At 30.4% G+C, this 12,951-nt stretch overlaps 1 protein-coding gene across 1 annotated transcript; it reads left to right on the top strand.

The window, feature by feature from the left end:
• Positions 4,569–6,658, top strand: LOC18586970 (cytochrome P450 714C2). The gene is made up of 5 exons (XM_018128706.1): positions 4,569–4,922; positions 5,005–5,231; positions 5,344–5,591; positions 5,720–6,074; positions 6,148–6,658. Exons 1-5 carry the CDS (start codon positions 4,628–4,630, stop codon positions 6,571–6,573), a joined length of 1,551 nt encoding a protein of 516 aa, XP_017984195.1. The 5' UTR covers positions 4,569–4,627; the 3' UTR covers positions 6,574–6,658.

Below are 12,951 nucleotides of genomic sequence, written 5' to 3'. Positions count from 1 at the left end.
AAACATAATGTTATATTACTTAATTTATTATATATATATTAATGACACAAATTATATGTTATAATTTGATATATATTACAAAGTTTGTATAATTAATTGTAAATATAATTTTGTAAAAACTATGTTAATAACTAATAAAATTAATAACTATACTCATATAAATAAAATTTACTATAGGCTTACATATAAAACATATTAATATATATGGGATATTTTAATATATCATCTACATACATACATATATATATATATATTAACTTATAAAGTTATATCAATTAAAGTATATAACTTGTAGTTTCATATTAATACAATAGGTTATATTTTTTTTTATGAATAATATAGGTTTATACATATATATTCTATAACTATGATTTTAATTTGTATACATATATATAATAAACTAATATATTTTAAATATATTATATTAATAAGTTTATTATATATCTGTCTTCTATATATATATATATATTAAATAATTAATATTAATACGTACATAAAGTATTATTATTTTTTGTTTAATTTATTATTAGATCTTATCATCTATTTTTATAAAATTAAAAAATTTATTATGTTCTTTTTATCAATTTTTTAATTTTATAAAATTAATGAATTTGGAACTATTAATTTGTAATTTATGATTCAATAAAGTTTTCAAAATGTAAAAAAATGAGCAAAGGAAAACATATTTAAATTTTTAAATATTATAAACTTCAGTATGTGTATATTTGCTTTTATTAATATCTTTTTTGAATAAAGGATTAATAAAATTTTTAAAAATTTTATTATATTTTAAGGAAAAAAAATTTTAAAGATAGTATTACCAAAAAAAATTTTAAAGATAGTATTGCCAACAGAATTTTCCAATATAATGTTTTGTTGGAAAATTTCCATTGGTAATGGCTTTTCCCAACGAAAAATTCTGTTGAAAACTTTAGCGAGCTTTAAATTTTTTTGGATCTTTAAACTTTCAGACGGATTTCTAACGGATAATTTTCTATTGAAAAATTCCAATGGAAATCTGTTGGAAATTTCGTCGAAAAATTTGGTGGGAGAAATTTTTTTTTGCACTAAAAAAATCTCCAACGGATTTCCAAATGAAAATATTCCGTTGGTATATTTCTATTGAAAATCTTACGAAAATCTGTCGAAAAAACTCACAAAAATTTTCGTTGGAATTTCGTTGAAAATATTTGTTAACAGATGAGCATGAAAAAGCCAAGAGGGATGTAAGCATTCATCATGATATCCTCTTAACCAAGGGGAAAGCGTGCCCCTGGATCACTGCAAAAGTTTGAGACTAGCTAGTCGATAATGTCTAGGCCACATCCGAGTGGCAGTGTCGATTCGAGAAAGCCTAACAAAATCGCCTGATAGAGAAAGATGGTAGCTAGTAAAGCACATAGTGGATTCTTTACCTTTTGCATTACATTAGAAGAAAATGGTACAAGTTCTTAACTCGTATTAAGATAATGTGAGCCCTTTGTTGTTGTCATTGTGTTGTTGATGACTACGAAGCCATGCATATTTCTGATCATGTGTTTGTTTTTCTTGTGATTGTGTTATGTGTTGTTAATGTTTTACGATTTGAAAACATGTTGTTGAAGATTGCGGAAACATGCATATTGGTTATGATGTATTTTTTTTTTTCTTATTATGATTGCAGTTCGAGATGCTACAAAGCCCAACTAGATTCTCTGAGGTTTTCGAATGCACTCACAAGCGATAAAAAGATGCCAAAGAGTTTGTGGACAACAAGTCGAAAACTGTTAGTGTAAGTAATAAAAATGAGTCAATTTATTTGGATTATATTATTATATATATGTATATGTTACTTAACAATTTAATTAATATAAATGTCATTTCCTTTTTTATTTGTAGGAATCATGTACATATGCTTTATCACAGAAGTACGATAATGATCCAACATCCCAGTCGGAGTTCGAACAAGTAGCATGGTTTGAGGCAATTAGAAGGCTGTAAACCATTTTAACCCACGTCTACAGGTTTAGCACCAGGATGGAACCTACTACACTATTTGCTCTAATTGTGACATCTGAGCCTTCCTATGGTCTGATACCTTTTGCTGATGCTGCACAGGTTTCTTCGTCTGACCTAAGGGCTATCAAGAAATGAAGAGTGATGTGAAAAAGTTGAAGACTTGACATGCATCAAATTAAGTCCATCATGAAAGTTATATTTGAGAGGCTTCCAAATCTAGCTGGTGAGTTTTCATCATTACAGCAATCACATCCTCAATCACAACAGCATTTACCCTTTTCTGATGATTTTGCCGAGACACAATCATAATTCCTTTTCATTGTAGTATAGATTCCTTATATTAACATATTTCAAGGATTTTCACATAACACATCTTTTTTAATTTTTATAAATTTTATACTTTTTTCTATTTTATAATACATTTTGGATTTTTTTAAAAACAAAATATTGCTTTTAATATTAATATTATTATTCAATACAGGAAATACAAATTAAAAAAATTATAAATTTAATAATTACCAATAGAATTATTGACAAAATTTTCTCAATATCAATGAAATTCGTTACTCAATTATTGATGGATTTTATGTCATTACTGATAGAATATATGAAAAAAAATAGATGTTAATTTCATTAGCAATTTCATAGGTAATTCCATTGGTAAATTACCGACGGATTTGCCAACTATAAATTTCTATTCGTAAATTACTAACAGATTTGCTGATCGCAACTTTTCCATCGGTGTTTTTACTGACCGAATTTGCACGTGAATTTCTTATATCACCGATGACTTCCCCGGCTGACAGATAGACAACTTTATCGATGGAGTTAGCAACAAAATTTTCAGTAAGTAAATTTACCAACAAAATTTTTATTTATCGATAAAAATTTATGATCGACGAAGGTATTTACGACTGATTACCGACAAAATTATTCATTGATAATTGACATTACCAATGAAATATACACCTTGACCAACACATTTTTCCGTCTTTAAAACCATTATTTTTAGTAATGTTTGTTCATGAAATATTGAGTTTGTCAACTTAGCAGAGAGGTTATGTAGGGCCAGCGGCCCTTGGGTGAAGCCACCCAAGCAAGGGCTTTAGGCTCCTAATTTGGGACGGCCCCAATTTTAGAGAAAATTTATAATTTATAATAATTATAATATAATTAATTATATTAAAAATATATAACAAAAAATATATATATATATATAAAAGTAATTAATAAAATTATTTGTTCTTTTACTTTTTTAATTATGTGCATAATAAATCTCAATTTTTTATTACTTGCTTATTTTTAGAATGTTATTAATTCTTAATTATATTTTCTTATTTCTAATAAACTAACAGTTATATGTATTTAATAATCTCCAACAGCTATTTTTTTCTCACTTATTTATCTTATTTCCAATCAATGCATTTAATGATTTCCAACAACAATTTTTTTTCCTATATATAAAACTAATTATTTTTTTTCAATGTATAATATCTACTTTTGAAATCTTCCTTTTTTTTTTACACATTCTTCCTTTAACTTTAATTTTCATAAGAAGTCTGTTCTTTTATTATCTTCATAAAGCTGTGAGCCTCATTTACGGTTTGCAATAAACATTCAACAATTAAGTACTATTGTTCTAATCTATACATATTTTTTTACTTTAATTTAGAGTTTATATTATTTTTATTTTATGTGATAGTTGATTTATTTGAATTAGAAATTTTGATTGTTGATTTTATATTAGCCATTTAAAAAATATAAGATAATTATAATAGTTAAATATTTTTGTACCTCATGTCAAATCAAAAATATGAATTTGGTTATTCAAGTAATTTTTTCACTTCAAAATAGATTTGAACAATTTAATATATATGAAAATATTTTTAGTTTTTTATTTAACGGTAAAAAGTTAAAGTCATTTGATGATAATAATTTGAAAAAATATTTCCTTAATCTTGAATGTTCCTTAAAATATAACAACTATTCTGATATTGATGGTTTAGATTTATTTTCAAAATTAAAAATTTTAAAAGAAATTATACAAGAAGAAAATAATCCAATTAACATACTTAATCATATAAAAATACTCAATTCTTTTTCAAATGCATATATTGCTTTTAAAATAATATTAACAATTCCAATAAGTGTTACTTCAGAAGAAAAAAGTTTTTTAAAATTAAAATTAATAAAATTTTATTTAAGATCAATAATATCTCAAGAAATATTAAATGGATTGACTATATTATCAATTGAAAAAGAAATATTAGAAGAATTTGATTATAAAAATTTATTAAAAATGTTACATCTTAAGAAGCTAGAAAAATAAAATTTTAATAATTTTTTTTAAATTTTAATAAAAAAAATCTTATTTAAATATTTCATTTTAGATTTTTAAATTTATTGAGCCGTCCTTGAGGTTATGAAGTCAAAGATGCCATCAATACTCCACAGCAACAAATTAAAAGTATTAAATATGGCTGGCGGAAACTTTTTTTATAGAAATGGTCATGTGCACCTTAATTAATGAATTAAATTCTTTTCATATTTCCTTTTAGAATGACCAAAAGATTTCTATAATCCGCACCACCACAGTAGGACACACAGAAAAGGGGAAATCACTACATTCATGGAGATGCAATCGGTTCTTGTCAAGGTTTGGGTGACAAGTCTATTGCTTGGGATCTTTACTATAATCATACACCTGTTTGATACTCTTATATTGAAGCCAGGAAGGCTTCGTTCTAGGCTACAAAAGCAAGGAATTCAGAGTCCTCCATCGTCCATGCTGCTTGGAAATCTCCGAGACATAAAGAAGACACGATTGAAGGCGTCAAAGTCATTGGAAGAAGGAGAACAAGTGATAACCCACAATTGTTCTTCACTGGTGTTTCCATACTTCGACAAATGGAGAGAACAATATGGTATAAACTTTGCAGTTCAGCATTAAGTTTTAAGCCTTTCGATTAAAACGTTGACTAGGCTCTGGTACGTTTTTGATTCCAGGTTCAACTTTCATGTTTGCACTGGGAAACACGCAGATTTTGCACATAAGCAACCCAGATTTACTGAAGGAAATAAGCATAAGCACTTCATTGGATTTAGGAAGGCCTTCCTATCAACAAAAGGCGCTTGGACCTTTGCTAGGACAAGGCATAGTGGCTTCAAATGGAGCACTATGGGCACACCAAAGGAAAATCCTAGCTCCTGAATTCTACATGGAAAGAGTCAAGGCATGCTTCCATTAATGCAAATCCGATTGTATTCAACCTAATATCCATCCCCTTGAAAAGTTGAAATAGCAGACCCTGCTTCAACTTTTAACAACTCTATTAACATCTGCAGGGTATGGTGAAATTAATGGTGGAGTCCTCAATTGAGATCGTAAACTTATGGAATAGCAAGATTGACAGTGAAGGTGGAGTCGCAGACATAAAGATTGACGATTATATGAGAAGTTTTTCTGGTGATGTTATCTCAAGAGCTTGTTTCGGGAGCAATTACTCCAAAGGGGAAGAGATTTTCTCGAAAATTAGAGCTCTAATAGATTACATGCCTGCAAGAGTTTTGTATCTGTCAATTCCTGGAATGAGGTTCAATTTTTTTGTTTCTTGTGTTTAATTTTTCTCCCAATTCCTGACTTGAACCATTTCGAAAGAAAGTATCATGGAAAAAATGGTCCGCGAAAAATGATGGTCATGATTGGATTTGAAATTTTCAGATATCTTCCTATCAAGATCAATAGGGAAACGTGGAGATTAGAGAAAGAAATCCGCACCCTAATCTTGCAGGTTGTGAAGGAAAGAGAGGAAGGAACATCAGAAAAGGACCTCTTACAAATGATCCTTGAAGCTGCTAAAAGCAGTGATTCAGGCCAAGATGCAGCAAATCGCTTCATTGTTGATAATTGCAAGAACATATACTTGGCAGGGTACGAGACCTCTGCAGTGACAGCAACATGGACATTGATGCTATTGGCCTTATATCCAGAGTGGCAGGAAAAAGTTCGTGAAGAAATTCTTGACATTTGTAGGGGTGAATTACCAAATGCCGACGTGCTCCTTAGGATGAAGACAGTAAGTGCACAATAATCCTGGACTTGTATATATTAATGCCAGCACAAAGTGTAATTTTGATTTGCATTGGCAGCTAACTATGGTGATTAATGAGGCGCTTCGGCTCTATCCTCCGGTCTCTCTCATGACTCGTGAAGCACTCGAGGACATCAAATTAGGGAATATAAATGTGCCCAAAGGAGTTAATCTTTGGATATTGGTAGTGACACTTCACAAAGATCCTAATATATGGGGGGCTGAGGCTGATAAATTCAACCCTGAAAGATTTGCCAACGGAGTTACTGGGGCATGCAAGTTTCCTCATGTATATATGCCGTTTGGTACTGGATCACATACTTGTTTGGGACAGTATTTTGCCATGGCAGAGCTCAAGATACTTCTTTGTCTTTTACTCTCAAACTTCAGCTTCTCTCTCTCACCAAGATATAGACATTCTCCAGCTATGAATTTGATTATGGAGCCACAGTATGGAGTGGATCTCCAGGTCAGGAAGCTCTAGCTCAGTGCTGTAAACCATTTTGTATTTATTTTTTGTTACCTATAAATGAATTGATAGGTAATGATACGAAAGTACTTATGGCATACATGAAATAAAAGTTTTAAGTTTGATCTCATATTAATTAAGTTTGAAGTTTCCCCGTGCTCTCTCTATTTATTATGAATTGATTTTCTTTTTTAAATTGAATGCTCAACATATTCAATCTCTTAAAAGCCAAGGCATACATGAAGTACACAAGAAAATGGCAAGTAAAAATTTAATACAATAATTTTTTAAAATAAGTTGTGCAGTTTACATATTTATCTTGAATTAATAAAACTAGTTTGGTACCGAACCTAATTCAATCCAATTTGATTGAAAAAATTAATGATACGAAACTCAAATATATTTTCTTAATACAATTAAATCTCAAATGACTTGAACTTCTTAAGATGATTCAAATATGAAATCATCAAACTCAAAGTAATCTAAAATTCAAAATATATTTAAAAACTGCACTTAACTTGAATTATGACTTGGAATGACTTGACTTTTAATTAATTGATTTTATATAAAATACAAATTGACCAATTAATAAACTTATTCTTTCCTCTTACAACCAAAAGTTTAAAATTTGAAAAATTAATATTCATTTTCAATCAAATTAATACATCAATAATTTAATGCTGAAGTATTAAAACCAAGTTAAGCCATCTCAATTCTCTACCAGTTTTATTTAAATGTTAAAATTAGACCTTAAACCAATTGCAATAGTAACACGATTTTTTATAAGAGCCCAACCCCAATTTGCATTGTTGGATTAAACTTGGCTTCATCCGTAAAAGCCCCTGAAAAGAAAACCCTAGGAGGAAATAGAGAAAAAAAAACAATGGCAGAAACTCAAGAAAAAAATAAAAAATAAGAGAAGAAAAATACGAAAAAAGTGATTAGTTTTGGGTTGGGTTTTGTTTTTAAGGATTTTGGGGTTTTAAATTGGTGAAAGGTGGGAAAATTGGTTGTTTTTGTTAGTGAAGGCTGTTTGGGTTTTGTGCTTTAGGGAGTGTAGACACTCCATTTTGTTTTGAATCTAAAAGGTGATAATTTCAAAATAATTCGGATCAAGTCATCACTGATATTACTTCGATTTCTCATTTTAAAGTTTTAAGTCTTATTTTTATTTGGACTTATTTTATTATGGGTGTAAGACTTAATGATTTTTAATTGAGTTTAAGATCCAATGTATTAAGTGGTCCAATCTATTAATTGAGAATTAAAGCTCACATTTAATAGGTCATGGTTTGCGATACCCTCCATTCCCCAAAAATAAAGAATGGAAGGAGGAACATGCCTCTCCTCCCTTCCCATGCCATCATTGCATACCCACACCTCCTTGCACCTGCATAACTACGCTCAAAACATTTCCCCAGAATCACACTCAAATTCCACCTCTTTGACAACAACAAGAACACTACCACAGGGAGGGGATCCAAAGGAAGGTAGAAAGGGGGTTTTTTGATGAATGGGTGTAGTGATTAGCGGTATATCTAAGTTTTCTCTAGCTCTGGTTTTCCTGAGATTTGGAGAAAAAGAAGATTTTCGAAAAAGCATATCAATTAAACAAATTAATGAGGAGATTGAGCTGAATAAAAGGGATTTCTTTTTCGATAACAAAGGTCATAGATGAGCAACGACCGATAGCAGTGACAGTAGGTTCGGTCAACCAACACATGAGGTATAGAGATGACACTTTTTCTTTTTTATAATTGAGAGAGAGGAGGATTCGAACCCTACTCTTTAGACGTGGAATCATACACCAATCAATAAGTTAAATGCTCGGGTATATAGACAGAGATAGAGGTAGAGATAAAGATAACACTTAAAAAGAATGAACAGAAAAAAAATTAAACAGCTCACGTAATAGAAAGAAAATCAAACAGCCCAACTTCTATGAATCATCCAGAACATGTGAACATTACAAAAGTTTTTAGGGTTTTCTTCTAAATTTTATTTCCAAATTCGTACAACAAAACAAGATTTTTTTTCCAAAAAAAGAGTTTTTACTCAACTCGTAAGGATGATCCCATCGATAATCTTTTACTTCTTCAAGTTTGCTATTGGAATTCCTCAAATCTTACACAAAGAGATGCTTGTGAAATTCTCCTTTTTGCTTTTGTTTTCTCCACCGAAAGAAAAAGTAGCTGTTAAGTTTAAATGGACTACTTATACTGGTCCTAATTTATTTTCTAATAAACCCTAACAAAAGGAAATGTTTTAGTGTAGTCTCACATATTTATACATATTTTTTTTAGGTTTAGATAGTAAAAAAAATTCTAAACTATAATGCTTTATGCAAAAGGAAAAAAATTATTTTATTGTATTCTAAGAAATTCTAAAATTTGTATCTACAAATACTATTAATTTTGACAAAAATTAACCGTCATAAAATTCATTATATTTTTTTATTTACATACCTTGATAACACGGTTATGCGATAACTGACATGATCATATGAAAATTGATATGGTAGTTCTGTTGTATATAATGTGACCACATTAGTTGCCAAATGACCATATCATCAACTGACATTTACAAAAAAAATTTCAGTTGATATTAGAGTCGACGATTATTAATTTTTTAATTAAATTAAAGATTTGCTTGGATATAAATTAAAGGATAAAGCTTTTTTTAATTTAATAAAAAAATAAAAAAAATTTCTGTATAAAATAAATTAAGTCATATATCGTTTTAGTATTTAAATCTATTTTCTTTGACAGTAATAATATATTTTAGTTGTGTAAAATTTATTTTATTTAACTTTGCCTTGTTTTTCCAAATGAAAAAAAAGTCTACAAAGCTATGATAAACCATCATTGAGAAGCATGGGAAACCTGTTAGACTTTTGATAATATTTTTTTGAACAATGAAGCTGCAAATATGGTTTAAGGATCCAGGAAAGAACAGATTTGGAAGACGACATTTTTATATGAAGGCCAAATGCAAAGGTAAAAAACGACACCGTAGGCAAGTAATGGTTTGCATAGAAAAACAGAAAAGAAATAGGCACACAGCTGCCAGCATTTTGCTATTCCCCAAGCTCAATAAACCAATGATTTAAAGCCATCTGGTAGTCATGGTCTCGATACGAACAAGAAAGAAACAAACTCATCTGAAATAGGAAATAAAAATGAAATTTCAGAACACGTGACTAACAAAGCATAAGGCTAAAATAAACAAGCACGAGACTGGCATTAACCGGGTCACTTTACTAACTAATTTCAAATACCACTTCGTGCCATATGAAATCAAGTGCAGATTGACTTTCTCCTTCAACGCACCCCCTGAAAGTTAGAGTTGCACATTCCCAGCTTATCTCTCAAGGTCTCAAACTTCCATCTGGCAAGCCCTTTTGTGAAAATTTATGCTAATTGGTTGTAAGTGTAGCAATACATGACAGAAATTTCTCCATTTTCGACTGCTTCTCTTATAGCGTGAAATTTGACTCAAGTGTGCTTTGTTCTTCTATGATTGATAGGATTTGAAGCTGTTGCAATAGCTGATTTGTTATCCACCCATAAAACTGTTGGTTTTTCTTGAATAACCTTTAAATCCAGCAAAATCTTCCTAAGCCAAAGTGCTTAATTTCTGGTTGAATGAATAACGACATATTCAGCCTCTACTGAGGATTGAGCAACAATTTCTTGCTTTTTAGAGTTCCAGGGAAAGACACCACTTCCAAAGGAGAAACAGTAGTCACTAGTACATTTGGAATCCTCCCAGCTCCCTGCGCAATCACTTTTCAAGATGCCTCAACGTTCCTGGTTCACATTCCTACTGTATTTCAAACTATAATTTAACGTTCCTTGAATGTATCTAAGGATCCTTCTAGTTGCAGTCAAATGTACTTTTGATGGCTTTTACATATAATTGGATAATAAGTTGGTAGCATACATGATATATGGTTTGGATACAGATAGGTAAATTAGACTGCTTATTAGCTTTTTGTAATGAGTTTCATCAACCTCTACATTTCCATCATTCTTGCCAAACTTGCTTCCAGCAGCTAATTGTGTTGTTGTTGCTTTACAGCTTTCCATTCTAAACTTCCTTAGACCCTTAAATTATTTTTTAAAAAATCAAATAAACCCTTATTCTTCTATTACATTCAACTAAGTTTCTGTGTGACGGCTTGTGGTTCAAGATATCAGAGGGAGCCAAATATGCCTATTGGGTGCACATTGAGAAGGTAGGTTGTTGAGTAACCCCCATTCCATCGGGACCATGCGATGTGGAGAAAACCCCTTTGGTGTTGAGGCACATAGACAACTTGCCTAGGGCATGCACAACTCATAGTACGCATCGAGCCATGCTATCATATATCATTTCTAGGGACATGACCGATGCAAGGACCTAGATGGGTATAGCCTTCTAGACATAAGGAAGCCTAGAATCATCAAACATAATCATCATTCATTATATATGAAGCATCTTCATATGTTTTCCATTATGTTGCAACACATGTATTATCGCATTGTTATGGAATTTACCAAATAACATGTCCATAAGCATTCACATAAGCAAATATTTCATAAATAACTGTGGTTTCATACACCCATTCATATAACATTCATTTGCGCACTTTTGGCGCTCACATACGCCCTCAAGCCATCATTCTCCATTCACATATACGCGTGCATAACATGCTGGGATTCAACCTCATGCTCGAACATGAAAATAATAAATTAAAATAATATAACGCAACGGAATGATAAACTAGCATTTACTCAGAGAAACAGTCGAATCTTACAAAATAAATGTTTGTGTTTTTTATGTAACTTTCAAATTAATTATGAACACTCATAAGTTTGAGAGTTACATACCTTGCTTTAGATATCGTAATCAAGAGCAAATTAAATCCAAAATATTTATTTCTTCACCTTTAGGATTTGTCAAATCTTCAGCCACCCAAGTGTTTGGCCTCTAACAGTAATCCACAAAGTGATTGAATAAGACCTTCTCAAATGTAGGATTTTACTTGTGCTAGCAAGTTTTGTTTCTAAAACAAAACTCCAAAAGTTCTTGCCAAATCTTATTTTTGTTAGACAAAGAAAACTATTTTTCTTTTCTTATTTTATGAAACGGCTGAGAAGTGGTTTAAGGCTTTGAGTTTTAGTTTGCTAACATAGCATATTTATATAGTCAAACTAATTTGTAACCCTAAATACAACAGTTGTATTTTAATTTAATTAAGTCTGTGAGAACTTAATTAATTTCTCACTTTATTTTATTTTTTTCAATTAAGTCCAACTTAATTAATTATCCTTATTTAATCTCAATCGTGTCACTTAATGTATGTGACCCATTAAGCTTCTAACATGTTGGCAATAAATATAAATCATAATCAAATATCAATTTGATAATTAATTTATATTTATTGATCATGAGCGACATCCAGCAATACATCATGACCATCCAAATGTTAAAGAGTCAATTAAAAAATTTGACAAAGCCTTTTAGTGATAAGCCTCTCAGTGCAATATAGTCATTTTATCAAATATCCTAGATAAGTCATTTTATCAAATATCCTAGATATGTCATTAAGTATGGCGCGGTGTCTACTTATGACATTCTATATTAGTTCTCACAATTCATGACTAACCTTATGAATTTAGGAAACTAACTTTCCTTAAATTCATCATGCTTTAGCCAAAGACTTTACAAGTTAATCAAGAATTAAGAACAAGTGAGATACATCTCCTCATAGCACTTTGGGTGATGAATCCTCTCTTGACTACTCATTCACCTTTGCATGGTTCATGGAAAACCTAAAAACACCCTGTTTAGGCATCTGACTTCCTCCAGACCCGTAGAGGTGAAATCAAAGTATGTCATTTCTCATACAAGATGACTTGGTGTCTCAAGTCTAAGGACTAATTACACAACTATCACATGAGAACATTTTCCATAGATATTTGAGTGAAATACTAAATGGAGTTCTCATAACGGGTCATGTTTAGTGAACTTATTCTTTAACAAGCACCTACATGTTATCCTCAAGTATCCCATATACTTCAATCTATGAGATCAATTCTTACTTCCCAAGTAAGGAAGCTTAACATGTACCAGTCTTTGAGCATTGTCAATGCCCTGTCTTGACAATACAATGACTAGGAACAAGTTTAAGAACATGACTTTGATGCATAGTGATCTTATAATTGTAATAACTTTACAATTCTCTTACAAGGCCTTTATGTTCCATGGGCTTCATCTAATTAGTACTTAATAACTCCTTATTATTGCACTAACATAAAGAAAAATCTTTATCACATACAGTTATGTGATTAAATATGCATTAAATGACAATATATATATATATATATATATATATATATATATATATAT

This window comes from Theobroma cacao, chromosome 10 (assembly GCF_000208745.1).
Source record: "Theobroma cacao cultivar B97-61/B2 chromosome 10, Criollo_cocoa_genome_V2, whole genome shotgun sequence".
Lineage (NCBI taxonomy): Eukaryota > Viridiplantae > Streptophyta > Magnoliopsida > Malvales > Malvaceae > Theobroma > Theobroma cacao.
This window is presented reverse-complemented; position numbering and strand designations above follow the sequence as displayed.